Genomic DNA, 21689 nt, shown 5'->3' on the forward strand with positions numbered 1-21689 from the left:
TCCCTTGAGTCACTTTCTTGTTGAGTCAACCTGGAGGAGAACTGACTGGCTGGGGCTTGAGTCTGGGTTCCAGGGGCTGGGAACTGCCAGGCCAAGAGGCTCAGATTCTGCAGGTCTGATTTCCCAGGTGGCCTCACTTCTGGTTGATGAAGAAGGGATGTGAGGGGTGTAAGGGTTATTGCAAAGGGAAGACCAACCACAAAGTATGTCATCAACTGTGTGCAGATGGTGTGGGACAGCTGGTAGCCTGGCCCTGAAGAGAGACTAGGGGATCCTCTCTTCCTCTCTGCTGTCCCGAGGGAAGAGAGCTGACATCAGCATCCAGTCTACTGCCCTGACACTCAGACCTCCCTCTTGTCACCTCCTTGGGGACCTACAAAGTCTTTCCTAGTGTGGCCCTGGAATTACATGAAAAGCCCTCTGCATGGTGTACATGAACATTGTGGGCAGGAGGCACTGTTTTTCTGTGTTGCCAGCCCTGGCAGGACAGGCCATCGGGGACAAACAGGTCCTCAACAAAGGCTCAGTAATGCTAAGGCAATTTGTGCCCGTGGGTGGGGTGGGTTCAGGGACATCGACTAAAGTTCTTTTGAGATCTGCTAGTGTGATGGCTGTGGACACTGTTTCACCCTCACTGTGGGGAGGCTCTAAGGAGTACTGACAGCCTCTGACTCATCTCTGGGTCCCAGTAGAAGTGACTGATAGGCGTTTGATGAATCTCATTTCCTCATCTAAAGAAATGGAAAGCAATGTCTCTTTCCCCTTATTTTTCAGATCAAACATAGTGTTATATTTGGGGGTCCTGACAAGGGTGCCTTCTGCCCATCTGGCTGGGCTCAGCCTCAGGTCTGCATCACTGATGCAGGGGTAGAAAGAACCACCAAGCGGGCCACAGCTCAAATTTAAAATAGTTTTATTAAAACAAGCACAATGTGTGATAGCATCATAGTCGTGGTGTTGTGTAAACATCTGACATATGCAACCTATTTATGTAACTCAAAAGCTTATCTGACACTGGCTGCATCTTCATGCTCCCGGGCATCAGGCACCACATGACGCAGACCAGGGCAGTGGGGTGGCCTGCCATTCTCACTTAGGCACAGAGCTCCGTCTAACTGCCCCAAATCTGTGCCATGCTTCATACATGACTCGGGGGATACAGCAGCAGAAGACACTGATACTATCTCTAAGGTGCTCATCCTAGTAACAGCTTAAAACCAGTTAGAACCATAGGACACAACTGATTAAAACCCAAGTCCACGGACATCCCACTCTAGAAATCCCTGGGCTTGCAGTGAGAGTTTAAAGTTCCATGTGGACTGGAACAGCATGGTTAAAAATCCCATTTTAAAAAATGAAATAATACTGACTTTAGCAGCAATCACAAACAAGGAAGAGGATGATAAATGAGGAACACATTTCGGTCACGGCAAAGAAAGATTATGTGCTTCTCTGCGCTGCACACTGGAAGACTGATCTGGCCTCCTGAAAGAGGAAGGCTCTCTCTGCCCTTCCTGAATTGAGGGGGTGGCTTTGCTCAGCCAAGGGAGAAGACAGGCAAAGAGGACATCCGGAGGACAGAGGAAGGTGAAGGACTGCCAGAGGAGGGTGGCAGTGCAGAGGGGGAGAGTCAAGTGTGTTGGCAGCCTCTGTCAACTGACGCTTTGGCTTCCTGCTCCAAGCTGGTTCCCTGCAGGCTGCAGCCCCAGCAGCACAGCCCAGTCACAGAGCAGACTGGATCTGGGGTCTGCAGGCCGGTGAGCAGGTGGAGTCCAGCAGAGATGTCCCAGCTGCAGGCGATTATGCAAAGTGACAAGTGATTGCTTTCCTTTTCAAAGACAACCCCTTTGGAAAAAGCTTTTTCCTCAAGGACTCTGGGGAAATGGGGAGGGGGGCATTGGGGGGGCCCTGCAGGGCCTTTGTAAGTGGAAAAAGCCTGATTGGAGCCCCCAAACAGGCCTCTCTGCCTGCTCTGCAGACACTGGCCTCACGGATTTCCAGGGGCAATACCTGGGCAGGTCAAGGCCTACGAGGTGTGGCTGGAACCTTTCAGAGTCCTGTGGTTGTTGGGCAGGTTGTTGGGCACAGTCCTGTGTCTCCACTGCGGCCAGCATGGGCCAGGGCCCTCCGGCGGGCCAGGCGAGACTTGGAGGGAGGAGAGAGTTTCATGGAGCAAAGGCCCTCCACCAGCACCTCTGGCTCTTCGACCAGTTCATTCTCCTCATGCTGAGACAGCTGGCGGTTAAGGGCAATGGCCTCAGCTGCAAAGAGGGTCAGGTCCATAGTGCTGCTGTTCCTGCGGGGGGCATTGGGGGAGAGAGAGAGAAGAGGGGGACAGGACTTGGGGTTAACCAGGTCAGCTCTGCGACATGCCTACTCAACACTGGGTTGATACTCCTGCCAGATTTTTCTGAACTGCAGGGGCGACTCTCTGAGTAGTTCTCTCCTGGGTTTGACTGAGGCTAGAATGGACTTTGAGCCTCAAATAGTCCTGGGACTGGACGGTCAGAGCAAACGCCTCAACGTTCCCTGCTCTGAGCCTCTCTGCACACAGCTCTTCTGGAGGCCGGGCCACACACAGTGCACTAAAGCCACCCATCCCCCTCCCTGGAAGGTCAGGGGTTCCTGGAGCAGGGACTGCCTCATGATGTGTTTTCCCACAACCCAGCTCAGGGCAAGCCTGTGATGGGCACTTTGGGTTGTTGAATAAATCATTTAAAGGGGACCCTCATGAGGTTTAGCACCTGAAGGCATCTGGAGACAACTCCACAGAAACAGGGAGGGACCTAGCTGGGCAACAGCATCTTGGGGCAAGTGAATCGAGCCCATGCAGGGGAATACTTCCCTGAGTAACTCCTAAAAATTGGCCATGAGAGTGGCTACCTGAAGGGTTTCCCACATAGCTTAGTCCCTGCCTGCTGGGGTAGAGCTCACTGGGAATATACCTAGTTGTTCAAAGGTTGTACAGTCAAACAGCCCATGGTTACTGTGCATGGTAGACCTGGGCTGTTTGACATGGAAGCCATTATCACTACTGTCTAGTAGTATATGTGACAGCCGGTCCCTCTGCCTTGCAATGCCCCTCACTTCTGCTACTTTCATCAAGAGCAAAAGGACACCTGGTAGAAATAACCCACAGATCAGATCTGTCTGTGGACTGTGAACAGTGACTTCCGGTTAGGTTCAAGTGGGTATGCAGAACAGGATTTTTCCTGCAAACAAAGCAAGGAGGGACTTAAAGGTGCTAGGGGACAAATGAAGCAATCTAGGTGAAAGAAGTGCGGAGACAGACAGCTCTATAATGGAGGGAGAGGGAGAGAGGAGGGGACTGAGAAGAGCACCTGAGCCTGGGGATGGGTTTCCTATCCCCCACTTCCATCCCAGCATGGCTGAGGGCTTGAAGTAAAGTCCAGGTGGAGGAGAGATGGGCACTGGGTGTGTGGGAGCATTTACCTCTGGAGGACTTGCGGCGTGGGGAGTCCCTTTTCTGGAGCTTGCTAGAATGGGAAGGACAGATTGTGGGTAAGCACTGCTCCCTCTTTCCAAGAGCTGTCCCACCCAAGCCAGCACAGAGTGGGCAGGTAACTACAGGCTCTCAGCCCAGCACAGGGACTTGTCACTGCTTAAGTGCAGGGCCAGACCTTCAGAGGAGAGAACATAAGGGTGCACTCTGAAGTCACAGCCGCCTCTGCAAGGACAGCCTTCTTCCCCTGGCAAAGTCTTCACTGCCCCCTGAGACCTGGCTCAAGGGTCATTTCCCCCCTGAAGCAGTCCCTGTTGCCCAACACCTCCCCGTCTTAGTCCCAGCAGAGGTGGGGTCTTGTCCCTTTGTGCCTCTAGCACTTTTCCCAAGTATTCCTCACACTGTCCCTTTCTCCACTAGACCATGGGGACAGGTTGGGCTCCTCTCTAGCACACGGTAGGTGTTCACTCTTTTTTTGTATGTGTGGGCTGGGGATCGAACCCAGGGCCTTCTGCATGCAAGGCTGACACTCTACCAACTGAGCTATAGCCTCAGCCCTATAGGGGTTCACTCTTGGGTGGCTGGAAATTAGGCCCTGAGCCACTCTTGGATTGATCCTCCTCTGTGACATGAGCAGGCAACACTTGCCTCTTTCCACTGGCAGGGTGACTGAGGCCAGCTAGGGCCTGGTAGATCAACGAGACACAGTAACTAGCAAGAGGGTTCGACAGACTCCTCAGAGTGGAAGTCAGGTATTGTGACTAACCAACGGGGATTTTAAAAAAATGCTTTCTAGTGAAGACGTGGATCCTGAGCATAGGGAAAACACCATTTGCCTTCCCAGCCCCAGCCCCCAGAGCCCCAGGCCATGAGGAGAAGCATACAGTCTTCAGGGCAGCCACACAAGCTTCAGGACAGCAAGGTCTTGCTTCTCAACCAGTGGTGTTTTTGTACAAGAGGATGGTACTGCAGGCCCTGAATGACAATATCAAGTTGCTTCTGGTCTGGGTGCTTCTGCCAATAGTGGGAGGCATGGCCTAGTCCCCCAGAGAGCTGTATTGGGATTTAGTCTATGGCTAAGGTTAGAGCCAAGTCTATACTGTGTCAAGGGCTGGGCTGGTGGGTAAGGAGGAGTGGGTTCACTGTGCATTGAAGCCACTGAAGCTGCTATACCACCTCATTTCAGCTGGGGGCAATCATTTGGGCTGGGGGTCTTCACTAGCTGGCATGAGAGCTTCTTCATGGCCAAGCTGCTGTGTGCCATGGCCTGGAGAGGTGAAATACCACCCTGCCCTGAAGTCACTCACCCCTTGCACCCATGGGTGTTGCAGAACTTGGGCGGCACTGAGTCTCTGCTTTGCATCTCGAACCAGAAGCTTAGAGATGAGGTCTTTGGCCTCACTGGAGATGTGAGCCCAGTCCTTGTCGGGAAACTCATATTTGCCTTCCTGGATGCTCTCAAATAGCTTGTTCTAGGTAAAGAAGATTCCTCCTGAGGCCACAGGACCAGGGCATGGGCAGGATGGGTAGCTCACAATCATCTTGGCTCTAACTGATCTCAGCGTCAGCTGCTGCTCATGGCTGGGGGATGCCACAGACAGGGCCCCTTCCTAGACCCCCACTCTCCCCTAAATCACCAAACAATATGGAATGCCCTCAGCCACCGAGATGGCTAGAGGTATGACGAGTGGGGAATATCACCTGTATAACAAAGTCCCAATTCTCAGCCCTTCAGAGAGAGTGCTCTGTGAAATGGGCCCGGGTGACCTCCCAGGTCTCCTCTCCCACCTTCATTAACCTCATACTCCTCCCCGCGGTTGCTTCAGGGCTTTGCCTGTGCTGGTCTTCCTTCTCATATTTCTTGACCTTCTTCCCATGGGCAAGACTCATCCTTTCAGAGTCTGCTCAGGTATGATGTCTCCAGCAAACCCCCCAAACTCCTAGCTGGGCTGAGTGCCTGACTATTTCACCCCCTGGCTGCCCTGACAGAAGGGCACTATGAACCCCTTCCAGATCAGGAACAATCTCAGCCTACTGAGCCCCAGGTGGGCATGTGCTGTGGCCCTGGTTACACTCACCTGGCAAACCCTGCACACTTCTCCCCGGTCCCAGCCACAGTCAGTCCCGCAGTGACCTACAAACGGCGGGTAGCCACTCAGCATGATATAGAGGACCACGCCAAGGCTCCATAGGTCACAGCGCTTGTCATAGAAAGTGGCCTCGTCTCTGAAGACCTCCACCACCTCAGGGGCCATGTACTCTGCAGAGCCGCACTGTGAGGACCAGGGTTGGGGAGAGGGAGATGGTAGAGAAGAGAGGGAATGAGTTTTAGGGAGAGAGGATGGCAAAATATCGAACGTAACTTGAGTAAGAGGATGGAAGGGCTGGGGTTGGGCTCCGTGGTGGAGTGCTTGCCTAGCATGTGTGAGGCACTGGGTTAGAATCTCAGCATCACATATAAATAAATTTTAAAAATACAGGTTCATTGACAACTAAAAATAATTAAAAAAAAAAAAAGAGGATGGAAGGATGGAGTGACAGCAGGAGCTTGTCAGGAAAATCAGAGGGCTCAGCTGGTATCATCAAGGCACTCAGAGAAGCTTAAACTGAGCCACACTGCCCTGTGGTCCACATGACCAGATCCAAGCCTACTTCTTATCTTTTTTGGTTCCTCTCCAGTGGGCAAAGGCCTTGGTCAAAAACTCCCAGGAGCCTCTCCCTGCCTCAATTCTCCAATTAAATGCAGGAAGGGAGATCTATGGCTCCATCCAGCAAGGATTTCTTAAAGTGATTCTTGTCCAGTTTCCCAGCTAACTCAGAGCAAGGAAGCATAAGGATTTAGAATTAAGAGATCATCAAAGCTAGTCTGATGACAAGTTCAATTTCCTTGCCCCTCCCATTTATAGATGGGAAAGGCAAGGCCCAGGATAGGTCAAGGAGCTCAGCAGTGGCGGACCCAGGACCAGGATCCAGGACTCCTCCCTCCCACCCTTGCGTAGAAACTGCTGAGAAAAATAAAATATTCTTTTTGCTCCCCACTTCATTATTTCAGGCTCACTGAGAAGCAGCCCCCACTCCCATCCCACAAAACTAATTTGATTAGAAGATGGTAAGTGCACTTGAGAAAGGATATTTTCTTTGTTATTGGCAATTAGCGTTAATGACTTTGAGAACAAGGTAGCCCCGTGTGTTAAAAGCTAATACAGAAACATTACTAATAATGTTGCTTAGCATAAGAATGATATAGGCATATTTAAAGGCATGTCTTATAAAAAAAGGCTATTAGGAAAATTCACTTATGAAGCATGCAAGTCTCAAAAGAGTCATCCTAATTATAGTGCATCAAACATGTACAAGATATGTCTTAGGAAGAAGCAGCTTCCATCTGGGCATGAAATGTGAAGTGGGAGAAGCAACCGGATAATTCGGCCAAGCAATCCTACATGCATATGGCCTGGAACCTCACAGTTCCCGCCACAGAGGCTATTGGCTTTCCTCCGTGGGGGGTGAGGGGGGAGGGGAAGACAGCTCCCATCCTCCACCACAAGGAGGATTTGCGGACTTCAGCAGAGAGAATGGAACTTGGAACCATTCACTTTACATGTGCAACATGTGAATAGTGTTTGTTTTCACCTGGGACAAGAGTCACAGCCTGTATTTATAGAGACAATCTGTTTCTACCTTAATAGAGAGGGCCCACCCCAAACTAAAACTCCAATCAATGTCGGTTTCATTAACAACTGTGTTGGGGGCAGGCTTGGAAGCTAACAAATCAGGCCTGGAAAGGCTACAGACATTTGATTTTCCTTCTTTAGCTCTCTGTTCTGGATGCCACAAATTTGAATCAGGCACTCTCCACAAGCACAGTGCCCAGCAGGAAGGGAACAGGGCACCCGGCCATACGTACAGGGGTGGTCAGCTCTGGTGTGGTTATGGGTGTGCAGGAATTGTTCAGTTTCACCCCACTGCCCAAGTCAAAGTCACAGATTTTCACCGGAGATACCTGCAAAGGAAAAAAGAAACCAGAGATCACAGATCTAAGAAGCCAGAGGGCATGAGGAGACCAGCATGACCACATGGACACATGGCTTGTACAGCTGTCGCACTACAGCTTGGCTCTGTCTATCACGTCATATTTACTCTGCTTGGGTTAACCAGGAGTCAGTCACCTTAGGGTTTTGTCCAAGATGTGCTCTTCCCCATGCTCCCTTCTTATTTCCCCCCAAAAATGAGTGAACTCTATGATGTCAGATGGCACTCAGAATAATAAAAAGGAACTCTTGCTGGCAAACAATGGCATAGGTAGCAGGAGAGAAGCCAGAGAAGTTCATGTATCTCTAAAGACAGTCCCCTTGAAGCCCATTCAGTGGAGGTCAGAAGAGCTTGGAGTAAAACCCTTGTCCATCTTAGGTGGCTTAGGGTGGCTGACCTATCCTGGCTTGCTTTCGTGGTCTTTCTCAGTTAAGCACATAAAGTCCTAGGAAAAGTATGATGCATGGTCACCATGGTGGCATCAACTCAGCAGCCAGCTGCACCAGAAGCAGATACTGTACCTGGGACAAGAGGGTGACCTGTGTCTACAGCACACGATAGATGGCCTGGCAGTGCAGGAGGAGGACCGCACAGGGGGTGAGGTGAAATCACTGGTGAATGCAGCTCCTCCGTTCACCTGCCGAGAGGCTCTCAACTTTTTCTCTCCTTCCTCACATCCCTTTTTGCCTGCCTCTTTCTTTCATTCTCTCTTTTCTTTTTCACTTAGTCTTTTTTAAAAAACTTGTGGTGAAATAAAAACATGTTATTTTAGCCATTCTTAAACGCATGACTCAGTGGCATTAATTACATCTATGTTGTGTCACCATCACCATCTGTTTCTAAAACCTTCCTAGAAACTCTACTCTAGCATTAACTTCCCATTTCTGCTCACCCCCAATCCCAAGTGATTCTTTTCTTTTTTCCCCCCAATACTAGGGATTGAACCCAGAGGTGCTCTGCCACCAAGTTACAACCCCAGCCCTTTTTTGAGACAAGTTGTCCAGTTTGGTCTCGAACTTGTGATCTTCCTGCCTCAACCCCCTAAGTGCTGGGATTAAAAGTGTGCACCTGACTTCTAACCTGCTTTGTGCCTTTATTAACTTCCCTATTTCAGAGATTTCATGTAAGTGGAAGCATACAGTATCTGTCCTTGTGTGCTTGGCTTCTTCCAATCAGCATAATGTTTTCAAGGTTTGTCCATGTAGTAGGATGTATCAGAACTTCACTCTGATTTGGGGCTAAATATTGTTCCACTGTATGTATACACTACTTTTTGTTTATCCATTCATCTGTTGATGGATACATGGGTTGTTTTCACCTTGTGGCTACTTGAATAACACTGTAATGCACATCAGTATATAAGTATCTGTTTAAGTCTCTGCCTTGAATTCTTGAGTCATATGGTATATTTTTTTCTTTTCTTTTCTTTTTTTTTGGCATTGGAGATTGACCTCAGGGATGCTGTACCACTGAGCTACTTTCTTAGCCCTTATTTAAAATTTTGAGACAGGGTCTTAATTGCTTAGATTGGCCTAGAACTTGCAATCCTCCCACCTCAGCCCCCCAGTAGCTGGGATTACTGGTGTGCACCACCATACCTGACTCATATGGCTTTCAATATTCAGCTAATTGAGGAAATACACATTTAACATTTTCACCAATAATGTACAAGAGTTCTATGATTTCTCCAGATCCTCACCAACTCTTGTTATTTTTCTTTAAATGGATCTTATTTTATTTATTTATATGCGGTGCTGAGGATCGAACCCAGGGCCTCACGCATGCCAGGCAAGTGCTCTACCACTGAGCCACAACTCCTGCCCCCCCTTGTTATTTTTCCATTACAAAAATTATAGTCATCTTAGATTGGCAACAGTGGTGTCTCCTTGTGGTTTGATTTGCAATTCCCTAACGATTAAGGATGTTAAACATCTTTTCATTGCTTGTTAGCCATTTGTATCTCTTTTGGAAAATCTCTGTTCAAATCCTTTGGTCATTTTAAAATTGGGTTGTCTGTCTTTTTGTTGTTGAGTTTTAGGAATTCTACATGTATTTTGGATATTAAATCCCTAGCAGATGTATAATTTGCAAATATTTCCTCCCATTCTGTAGGCTGTCTTTTCACTTTCTTATGTCCTTTGATAATTAGCTTCTCTTAATTTTAGTTTTTCTAATTACAAAAAAGGGCAGCAAATCTGTGCCATGAAGAGCAGATGAAATAAAAGATGTTCCTTGTAAGTCAGAGGCAATAATGGGTAGTTCGGAACACCGGTGAGTGCTGGGATCAGTACCTTATTTTAATCTAGCTCTTCTACATATCACCTGAATAATTTTAAGTTTCTTAACTCTCTGAGCTTTAGTTTCCTCATCCATAAAATAAATATGATAAAAGTATCTCTTCAAGATACTTTATAATACTAAATAAGCCAAAGTGCCTGGCATAGTGTAAGCACTTGAGAAATGTTAATTGATAATTATTATTAACAACCATAAAAATGATAAATTAAAAAGTTCTAGGACAGAATAACTGACAGGAAGTCATAAGATCTTACTAGAGCTGATACAAAAATTGTACATCGAAGGCACGTTCACTCACAGCCATTCCTATGGATGAGCCACAGCTTCACCCACACCAAGGCATGTTGCTCTTGCATCTGCTCATGCATGCACACACACAAAGCTATGAATGTGGGCTGCCAACACTACCAGGGCCTAAACCTCTCCTAAAAGGTGTAGAATTTGTCAAATGTATGGTTCTTATAAAAATACAAACACTTTCGTTTATTAGTAGATGGAATTTAGGCCATGTTTAAATTAGTTGCATTTATTTAAAAGCAAGAATAAATATTTTCTTTTTAATGGGAACCTTGGAAATAAAAATGGAAATAGAAATCCTTTTAAAGAACTTGCTTCCTAATTATTGCTTCTAGTGGTGGATACAGTCTAGCCTACATACAAATATCACTTATGGGCAGAGGTGTACCCATGTAAGATTGAGTCATTTCTGACTCACAACTGCTCTAACAGTAGATGTGTTGGACTAGAAAGCATTAATTTTATGCAGGTCTCATATATTTTACAAGTTTGTAGGCTTAAGCCAATCATAGATGACAAAGAGAAAAAAGAGACAAGGGCTATACTTGGAATGTTGAAACATTACATACTGGGTCCAACACTCTCACATGTCCATGGCAATCAGCTGAAGTTGGTACCTGAGGCCAAGAATACTACCAACAATCTATATGGAGAGCAGGGTGCTTGCTTGACCAGGATAAGTTGTACATCCAAATCAGGCCTTAAGTACCTTTTCTGGAGATTCACACAATATATTTTCTGGCTTCAGATCGCGGTGAGCAATGCCTGAAATGACAAGCAGCAAGGAAATAGTTAACATATGCACATAATTATCAAACATTCCACACACAATTAATTTTTTCCAAATGCTGTTGTTCGCAGATTAATTCCCAATTATGGTACATTAAAAAACCAACGAGCTGCAGGAGGCAGAAGTAACCAGAGACACAAACCAAAAGCACAGTTGATTCTGCAAGTTCTTTTGAAGCAGTGGCTTTAGAAGTCTGGCAGGGATAAGAAGAGCTAAATGAATCCCAGCCAGCCTACCTTTCAGCACTGCAGTGACAACCAGAAATTCTTATTGTGCAGCCTAACACAAAGCAGAGCAGAGAGCTCTGCAGACGGCAGTGCTTGGAACAGCAATGCAGAAATAATTAGTGCCTTGTTTAAGAACATCTCAGGAGGCTTAGACTGCTCTACCTCATTTCTTCTTGTGAAGCTGATTTAAAAAAAAAAAAAAAGATTCCTTCAACATGATTCCCTGAATGTTTGGAGGACCAAGTGTTAGACAACCTCAATTCCGTCTAACTTTCTTCTCGTCTACTCTTCAAGGACAGTTTTGGCCACAGGGTGCTGTACTTCAGAGATGACACCCTGCATTTTGGCCAGATCTGCAGAGGGCTTCAAGTAGGAGCTTACCCCTAGAGGGAAGCTGCTGCCTTGCCAGGTATGGTGGCACATGCTTATAATCCCAGCAACTTGGGAGGCTGAGGCAGAAGGCCAGCCTCAACGACTTAGCAAAGCCCTAAGCAGCTTAAAAGATCCTGTTTCAAAATAAAAAATAAAGGGCTAAGGATGTAGCTCAATGGTTAAGGGCCCCTAGGTTTAATCCCCAGCAAAAACCACCCCCAAAACAAACAAACAAACAAACAAGCTGCTGACCTGGCCAAGAAGGCACCTGAGAGAAGGGAGGAAGGAAGGGGGGAAGTGAAAGAGGGAAGAAGGAAGAGAGGGAGGAAGGGAGAAGGGGAGAAATGGAGGGAAGGAAGGAAGGAAGGAAGGAAGGAAGGAAGGACGGATAGACGGATGGACAAAGCATTGACAAATTGGTCTGGGGTGTCCTGGCGGAGGACAGAGAAACCTGTCCCTCCTCCTTTGTTCTGCAGCACCCACAGCACAGGGACAGGTCTGAAAAGTTGAGCAAAAGTCTACTTCTAAGTCCTGGAGAGCAGCGGAGGATCTTGAGGTGGTGGAGAAAGCAGAAAAGCAGACCTTGCCTTAGTCACCAGCAATGATCAGCTGCGTGGGCAGCCTTCCCACTTCCTACTATAGGCAAAGGCCCAGCCCACCTGAGGCACTTCACTAAGAAGAAAAAGCAGAGTAACTAGCAAGCTAAGTAACTTCATCAGTCACTTAATTGAATGAGAACCCAGAGCAACTCAGCCCAGCCTGCACAAATTGAGTCGGGCTACTGCTCACTGCACTAAAAGTGAAGGATATTTTCCATTACAGCAAGTGCTCCCACAGAAGGATCATGAGCCGCACACAGAGCCTTAGTTTCCAAATAGGTACCCATGGCCCACTCGTCCCCCGGCCTGAGAATGCAGAGAGCCAGGCTGTCATAATGGGCCTGCCTGTGTGAGCGCACCAGCCATAGAGCAGCTCCAGTTCATTTCCCAGAGGTTAAGCTGCAGTGTGTCCAGTATTTAAAAGTATAAAACTTGTTTCAGGGCTACCCATTCTTGCCCAATTCATCTTCCCAGCGTGAAGTTATTTAGAAAACAGCCAAGTTCAGCTGGAAATCGTTTTTCATCCCCTCCAACTTCTGGTCACATGGGCAGCTGGCCAGCTAGATGTTAACAAGCACTTCAGAACTCCTGAGACATCACCAGCCTCCGTCCCCCATAGTGCATTCTTGTAAATAAATAAATAAATAAATAATAAAACCGCCTAGACCCCTCCTCCAAGGTTTGGCTCTTGTAAAAAGCATGACCCAGTTTTGCAATCTACAGAGGCAGCTTGGGGAGCAATTGTAAATCTTTGTCAGGCAGGTGTTACCTACATGCATCCCAGCTTTCAAAAACAGAACTGCTGCGATTCATCATGCTGTGGAAAATAGAGACACCCCCTTCTAGGAATTTTCATCCCAGGTGTGAGTTAGGGCTCCAATGTGAACACTGTCAGTTTGCAGATCTCTTTCAGCCACTGGAGGAAACCAGATGGATTCAATGAACCTGAACCTCTCATACACCTGCCACATCAGCCTGGGATGTGTGCACAGCATGCCTATAGTTGGTCCTCAACACTCACTATCAGTGTGGCTGGCCAGGAGTCACAGTCACGAAGGGAGTGGAGCTAAGTCACGTGTTATTTGCTCCACCTCCACAACCCACCTGGAAGAATGCTTTAAGGGAATCAATATTAGGAATAACAGTGCTTTTTGCCTGTTGGGAGATGAAAGTGGAAGGAACAACATCTAAGGAAGAACTAATGTGTGCCAGGAACTATGCTCTCTTTATTCTATAAACACACAATACATACAGAAAAGGCACACAATGGCATAAAGGAATTCATACACACACACACACACACACACACACACACACACACACACACGGCTTAGAATAGTCCCTAGCACATAACAAGTGTTAACTACTGTAGATGATGTTCTCATTTCTCCAAATTCTCCCATGACTCTATGTGGCAGGCATTGACACAGAGAGCACACAGCTGAAGAGAGGTGAAGCCAGAACTCGGTTTTTCCATGGTACTGCTTTTGGGTAAAATTTTTAAAAAGTATGTAATAGTCCAACAGATTTATGGAAAAGTCAAAATGCTTAATTTGCAAAAAGATTTCATTCACTACAAAAGTACTTAAATTATTAGTCTTAGGAAAGGGATTGCAAGTGAAATGTAATTCAAACAATAGCAACCCATTAGTCACCACTGCAATGTTCGACAGATATCACAAACTTTCATATAAATACAAAATGTATTTTTAAATTTACTATGAACAAGAGACATACAACCACATATGTCCTATTTGAAGTCAGAAATGAACTTTAAAACACTGAAAGGAATGACACTAAAATTTCGTATGAGAATGGTGGTATCACATGTGAGTTTTATGTTCTCCATCAAAAAGGGAGCACCAGGCACCCGGGTACATGTACACACGTGCACGCACACCTTGTTCACTGTCAGATTCATTCTTTCCCTCCCTCCTGTAGGCCTATCCTGCTTAACAGCTTCACCATCTCCCCATTACCCACGGTGGAAGCCTCGGAGCAGGTTGTAGTGTCCCCACCTCCCCTTCCAGAGGGTGAGCGTGACCAAATCTCCAGCTGCCTGACAGCTGTGCCATCTCCTGGACAAGCCCCCAGCCAGGCCTGTCCCCTCTTCCTTGGTATCCAGAGCTGGCCAGCCCACCCTACCCACCCAGGCGAAGACATGGATCACCTTTGGTATGCAGGAAGTCGAGGGCAGCAGCAACATCCCGCACCACTCGGCTGGCTTCTCGCTCATTGAAGTGCTTCCGCTTCTGGATGTGGGCTAGGATGGAGCCTGGGTTGCAGAGGGTAAGAGAAGAACGGCTTTGTGAACATAGACTTATTCATTGACCTTCATTGCCAAAGGTCCAGCTCCAAGTATGGTGCCTGGCATAGGGGAGGGACAAGAATATATCTGCTGAACAAAACTTGACTGCTACCTTCTGTGCCTGTTTGTGAGGAAGTCCTATGTGCAGAGAACAATCATTCATATGGCAAAAAATATTAATGCCATGGAGGCTAATTTGGCTTCTGGAATCAAAAGAAACAAATGAATGCACGTGGGGCTGAGAGGGCCTTAGAGACATTTGCTTCTTTGCATCTGAGCTCAGATCCAAACAAGTGCACAATTCTTCTGATGGAAGTGCCACACCTCACTACATATGTAAAGGTCTTGAAAAGTTTGTGGGAGGAACTGCTTTACCTTCTGAACTTTCCCTTTTGTTGTTATTCATTTTATTGGCAATAGTTAACATTTATTGAGTAGTTACTATGTGCCAAGCACCATATAATGCTCTTTAAAGAAATTATCTCGTCTTCATTACAATTGTATTAAATAGGTAGTATAATTATCCCCACTTTATAGATGGGGAACCCGATGCCAAAAATGGTTAAGCCACTTTCCAAAGATCACATGCTTGTCAGTGGTGGAGACAGGATTTAGGCACAGGAATTGAGCCTCAGAGCTAGATTCAGAGCAGACTTCCCCTAACGGGACCTGAGGTCCAACTCCTAGGGGGATGGACTGCCCTGAGCCAACCAAACCCTCTTTACTCTCTAGGTCTGGCCTCAGGAGAATGTTCTTCTAAGTGATATGGCTACAGAGGAGCCCAGCTGCCTCCAACATTCCATATACATAATTCAAGTCCTGGTGTGTGATGGGGACAGACACAGGCATGAACATACAGCTTGGTTTCATGTGGTCTATACAAACTACTGGAAGCCAGTACTTCTGAGCTGAAGGTGTCATTTCTGTGTCCTAAAAATGCTCTGTGCTTCTCATAAATAAAAGGCATTTCTGTATATCAGTGACAAATCCTCTGAGAGGGAAATGAGGAAAACTACCCCTTTTACAATAGCCTCAAAAAAACAAAAAAACCAAAACCTTGGGAATCAACTTAACAAGAGGTGAAAGATCTATACAATGAAAACTACAGAACCCTAAAGAAAGAAATCAAAGAAGACCTCAGAAGATAGAAAGATCTACCTTGCTCTTGGATAGGCAGAATTAATATTATCAAAATGACCATACTACCAGAAGCATCATACAGATTTAATGCAATTCCAATCAAAATCCCAATGACATTCCTCATAGAAATAGAAAAAGCAATCATGAAATTCATCTCGAAAAATAAAAGACCCAGAATAGCTAAAGCAATCCTTAGCAGGAAGAGTGAAGCAGGTGGCATCACTATACCAGATCTTAAACCATACTACAGAGCAATAGTAACAAAAACAGCATGGTATTGGCACCAAAACAGACTGGTAGACCAATGGTACAGAATAGAGGACACCGAAACTAACCCACAAAATTACAATTATCTTATATTAGACAAAGGCGCCAAAAACATGCATTGGAGAAAAGATAGCCTCTTCAACAAATGGTGCTGGGAAAACTGGAAATCCATATGCAACAAAATGAAATTAAACCCCTATCTTTCACCATGCACAAAACTCAACTCAAAGTAGGAATTAAACCAGAGACTCTGTGTCTAATAGAAGAAAAAGTAAACCCTAATCTCCATCATGTGGGACTAGGCCCCAACTTCCTTAAAAAGACTCCTATAGTGCAAGAATTAAAATCCAAATCAATAAATGGGATAGACTCAAACTAAAAAGTTTCTTCTCAGCAAAAGAAACAGTCTGTGAGGTGAATAGAGAGCCTACATCTTGGGAGCAAATTTTTACCCCTCAGCATCAGATAGAGCACTAATCTCTAGGGTATATAAAGAACTAAAAAAGCTAAGCACCAAAAAAACAAAAACAAAAAACAAACAAACAAACAAAAAACCCAAATAACCCAATAAATGGGCCAAGGACCTGAACAGACACTTCTCAAAAGAGGTTATACAATCAATTGATAAATATATGAAAAAATGTTCAACATCTCTAGCAATTAGAGAAATGCATATCGAAACTACTCTAAGATATCATCTAACTCCAGTCAAAATGGCAGCTATTGAGAATATAAACAACAATGAGTGTTGGCAAGGATGTTGGCAATTTCATACATTGCTAGTATGAAAATTGGTGCAGCCAGTATGGAAAGCAGTATGGAGATTCCTTGGAAAACTGGGAATGGAACCACCATTTGGCCTAGCTATCCCTCTCCTCGGTCTATACCCAAAGGACTTAAAAACAGCATACTACAGGGACACAGCCACATCAATGTTTATAGCAGCGCAATTCACAATAGCTAAACTGTGGAACCAACCCAGAAGCCCTTCAGTAGAAGAATGGATATGGATAAAAAAATGTGGCATATATACACAATGGAATATTACTCAGCAATAAAAGAGAATAAAATCATGGCATTTGCAGGTAAATGGATGGAGTTGGAGAAGATAATGCTAAGTGATGTTAGCCAATCTCAAAAAGACAAATGCCAAATGTTTTCTCTGATATAAGGTGACTAACTCATAGTGGTATAGGGAAGGGGAGCATAGGAGGAACAGATGAACTCTAGATAGAGCAGAGGGGTGGGAGGGGAAGACAGGGGGCAGGGGATTAGCAATGATGGTGAAATGTGATAGACATCATTATCCAAAGTACATGTATGAAGACATGACATGAATTTCTGTCAACATACTTTATTTACAGACATATAAAAATTGTTCTCTATATGTGTAATAAGAATTATAATGCATTCTGCTGGCATGTATTTAAAAAATAAAATCAATTAAAAAAATGGTCTGTGCTTACTTTTTTTTTTTTTTGGTTTGGGGAAGGGATGAAAAAAATGGGGAGGAACTGCCAAAGATCTTTCACCTGCCAGATTTAACAGTCAAAGGAGCCCAACATGCTAGAAAATATTTTCAGAAAACTAGTGCTGTAGTGAGTCTCGTTTCTAAATTTGTTAAAATGGAAGGCAGAAAGTAATACTCTCCATATTTCTAAGACATCCCCAGTGCGCTCAGTTGTTTTAATATCGAGAATTAACATTCACTGTGCCCTTAGTACCTGCCCAGCACAGTGCTAAATGTTTCTCATGAACTATCTCATTTAATCTTCACGGTAACCTACTGAGATATGTGCTACCAATATCCCTGTTTTACAGATGAGAAATGGTTAAGGGACTTGCCCAAGGACACAGGGCTGGTAAGTAACAGAGCTAGACTTAAGTTTAGCTTTGTTCATTTCTAAAGTGTGCTCCCTTGACCACCAAGGCTCTCCATGTGTCCCTCCACTCAGCTCTATATTCACCTTGCAAGTGTGTCCTAGGGTCGGGGTGAGGGATAGGGAGGGAAAGGGCTTCTCTATTCCCTTCATTATGTCAGAAAAGCACTTAAACACACAGCCCAGTGATATGTGTGTGGGCGACAGCAGTGTGGTGGGGGCAAGATGGCATCCTCCTGTCTGAAGAATGGAACTTTCTTGGCCTCCCTTCTGTCACAGGTCTGTGTCCTAAACAATGGGCCCTCTTCTCCTCTGCTTAGCCTTTTCAGACTTCACAATGTAAGCTAGTGCTTCCACCCCATAATTAATTTAGTTAAATAGTGAATATGTCAAAACAGGGATTGATAAATTGATCACTAAATGTATCTATATATGACTCCTATTATAATGAAAAAGCATTTATAGAATGCCCACACAGGTGACATTCTAAGCTCTGCAAAATGCTAATTATCATCCTTCCCTCCGGCTTCCCTTCTCCCAAATCAAGGGCAGTTTTTAAGTCCTTCATCCTTTTTATTAGCTTGACTCGTTTTAGAAGTCTCTGGGATTCATGATGGATGATCACCACCCTGGGTCTTAATCCGAAGTCCAAACACATACTCAACAGGAAGTACCTCCTTGCAGTTTCTCAAAGACCAAATAAAATCTCGAGTCATCTTCAAAGAACTCAATCAGCTCCAAAATGTTCCTTAAATAGGAAAAAATTGGGGGAGGTTGTATTATATATTAAAGTCCACTTACAAATATACAAATAAAAAAATATACAACACCCTGTAGTGGGGCAGAAATCAACTTGAAATCAGAATGCTTATTAAAGACCCATGTTTGAGGAGCAGCCAATGGTGTTAGCAAGATTCAGGTCACCTTATCTTTCCATAATGTTTAGTCTCTGGTGTTTTCGCCAAGTCTGTGCTGTCAAACCCCAACCCTAAAACCCACTAGGTAGAGTTATAAAAAAGTCCCGGTCACATTAAACTGAATAAAATCTGCAGCCGACTGGAAGCAATTGCGGCTAATAACACTGAATAGTAGGTGTGTGTCCTGGAGGCAAGCAGCAAATAATTACTTGCCCTCCCTCTTGCCCATAAATCACGGGGCAGTATTTACATTGCCTGGAGAAAATGGAAACATCTGTCAAATAGACTTGGGGCCTAACGTGGGCACCGCTAGACCCTAACTGCTAAGCGCTGCTTAATGAAACGGCCGCGTTCCTGGCCACTGTAGCACTTGTGGCCTTCCCCGGTGAGCACTCTCTGTCTGCCTGAGTATGCGGTGCTCTGCCAACAAGGTCGTCTTGTAACTCAGTAGGGAAGCCACCAGCCTGGATATTGGAGGTGTTGGGTTTTTTTTTTCTTTGAAAGAATGAAATAAACCAAGTGGAGTCTCTAATGCTGAACTAAGAAGCTGCAGGGCTGAAAATAAAAATCTGTCCCTCATAAAAAATGCCGACCACTTTGGGAGACACGAGGCTTTTACTAGTGTGCAGGCGTCCAAATAAGATGGCCAAAATGGCCTAATTTGAAAGAAGATTGTAGAGGCAGTGCCTGGAGTTAAATCAACAGCAGCCCCTGTCCTCCAAGCTTAATGACAAAGCCATCAATACCAGGCCACTGGCTCCCTGCTGACCCTGCCATGGAGGGAGAGAGGGGGAAGCCAGTCTTGGAGGTGACCCTGATTTAAAGCCACAGTGGGAGGGCCACTCATTTGCGGCAGCCTGAGATGGGGCTGGAGGTTACCATGGCCCAGTTATCAGGCCAGGAGGTTCGGAGCTGGCTCTGGCACCTGCTGTTGGTGGTTTACTAGGAACCGAGAACAGCAGCAAATATTCTTAACATCTTCATTGTTCTCATCTTGGTATTTAGGCAGCCCTAAAGATTTCTACCAGGCAACACTCAGCAGCCTAGCTTCCACAGAAACTTGGAAGAAATGAAACATCATCTCCCTCCAAACATCACCCCCAACTAGACACTGGTTCAGAATTCTAACTTACCTTAACAGGCGAGATTTACAGCATTTCACCTAAAGAGAAGATGGCTTCTTGGAGGGTGGTTACTGCCGCTTCTCCTCCCTCCTTCCTTCCCTCTCTCCCCAAGAAAGATGGAAGGAGTTTTACTTGCAGTGTGGGGAAGGAGTGGGAGCGAAGTGCTAGGGTCAGGAGATGGTGTGAAGTAACCTCCTTTTTGGTGGCCAAATGTCTCCCAGAAAAGCAGTGAGTGTCCCCCACCCCCGCACAATACTCACTTGTTTCCTTGACACTGGTAGAGTGTCTCCACCTCTCGGAATACCCGGCTCCGACTGTGCCCTGCTTGTTTTTCGATGATCTGTGGGAAGAATAAAATCTATCACATACACCCACCTGACTTCAAAACAGCCCCTCAGCAGGAGCTCCCTGGGGAATGCAAGGCCAAACACAGTCCAAATTCAGTTTCCAGTGGAAGTCTAGAGTAGGCTGAGGCGACATGGGCACTGTGGCAGACTGGCCTGAGGGCTTCCAGCCCAGCTGAGCCTATTTGACTCTGGCCACACACGATAGTAAGGAAAGCTGCTGCCCCCAGCTGCCCAGCAAAAACTGAGGCAGCCAGAAAGACAGAGCTACCTCTACTTGGCTCCCTGTCCTGAAGGGTAGCTTTCTGCCTTTTGAGGAGTGACATTGTCTACAGAGGAAACTTCTAGAGCTGGAAGAGGGGAGGGTGAGGAGGAACTAAAGCCTCTAGTGCCTGCTCAATGCCAGGCAGAGGTCAGCACTTTCTCTTCTGAGAACCTGCTCTTTATCGGACCCTATGTTAAGTGATATATAGACTTAATCTTGGGTAACCCTTACAGTAATATCAAAAGGTAGGAAGATGATCCCAAAGAGCTGATCCCAAAACCCTCACTATCCCACACCTGCTCCTAGCCTAGGTAGCTTCTTCCAGCTCCTAGAGCTCCTTCTCACCTATGAAATTGTGGGTTGCTTCCTCTCTTCTCTACCTGAAGATACTTGCCAAATGCTAACAGCAGCAATTCGTGAGCCCACAGAGTAGCACGTGGTTTATGTGGAGACTAGCTCTGAGAAGTCTATCCACAACCCTGTGGACCCAAAAGGAACCTGCAGGCAAATTTTCTGCAGAGCCTTGCCCTGCCTCACAGCTAAGACGATGATGTCCTACTCCTTCCTTTAACACTGCTGGGCACAACACTTCAAATGTCTCCAATATGTTGTAGCACAAACATCTATGACCGATTGTAATTTTCTAAATAAGCCCACATCAGTCAGTAAACCAGCTGTGGGTCCATTTTCTGAGCAGTCAGTGAGGTACAGTACTGGGAACAGGAGCTATTTGACTTCAAGCTATTCAGTCTCATTCACCAAGCAGTTTAGGTCCAAGTCAGGAAGAACTTTCCAGCAGGCAAGCTTTCAGCAACAGCATAATTTTCTTGGAGGAGGGAATGGGCTCTGGCCATTGTGGAGATGGGGAGCCAAACATGGACAACTATTTGGGGAGTCTTAGAGGAAATTTGAAGCAGACTATTTGGACATTCTATTCCGACTCTGAGGTTCATCAGAAGAATGCCTGTAAGGAAAGTTGTCATAAATAAAGTCTTGCAGAGCTCTGTTGGGAGAAGTTGCCCATCTCTAAGGAGCTTTTAGAGAGTAGAAAGACATATGACATGAACAGAGCTGCTGAAAAAGACCTACCAAGCTGTCCAAAGTTGTCAGGGGTACATGGAGCTAGGGCCAAGTTTTTATCCTGTGACCCAACTTGGAAGAAATAGATCTGTCATCCATGGATGTACAGATCGATTTACATTTGTAGTTTTTATCACCTGCGTAATTTTTTAAATTACTTGTAATTTATACCAATTTATTTCCAAAAAGGAAAGGAGGTAGCTCACTTGCTGCCAGGTTGAAACAACATCCCAGCAAGAAGGACTGTGGCTCAGCAGAAGTGTTCTTCCCAATTCACAGCTTGGGA

At 45.8% G+C, this 21689-nt stretch overlaps 1 protein-coding gene across 3 annotated transcripts in view; it reads right to left on the reverse strand.

The window, feature by feature from the left end:
• Positions 1–896: 896 nt before the first annotated feature.
• Positions 897–21689, reverse strand: part of Mknk1 (MAPK interacting serine/threonine kinase 1) — a 42506-nt gene continuing 21713 nt past the window's right edge. For 2 of the 3 annotated variants that reach the window (XM_026397798.2, XM_026397797.2), the window contains 9 exons: positions 19975–20054; positions 18348–18421; positions 14249–14353; positions 10800–10855; positions 7371–7466; positions 5542–5736; positions 4771–4935; positions 3454–3497; positions 897–2296 (listed from right to left, as the gene is read on the reverse strand). In XM_026397798.2, the coding sequence (XP_026253583.2) occupies positions 2050–2296; positions 3454–3497; positions 4771–4935; positions 5542–5736; positions 7371–7466; positions 10800–10855; positions 14249–14353; positions 18348–18421; positions 19975–20054 (1062 nt within the window). In that variant the 3' untranslated portion in view covers positions 897–2049. The remainder of the gene's footprint in view (positions 2297–3453; positions 3498–4770; positions 4936–5541; positions 5737–7370; positions 7467–10799; positions 10856–14248; positions 14354–18347; positions 18422–19974; positions 20055–21689) is intronic. The other variant, XM_026397799.2, reaches the window with a different exon arrangement.

The sequence above is a fragment of the Urocitellus parryii genome, chromosome 11, assembly GCF_045843805.1.
Source record: "Urocitellus parryii isolate mUroPar1 chromosome 11, mUroPar1.hap1, whole genome shotgun sequence".
NCBI classification, from domain to species: domain Eukaryota; kingdom Metazoa; phylum Chordata; class Mammalia; order Rodentia; family Sciuridae; genus Urocitellus; species Urocitellus parryii.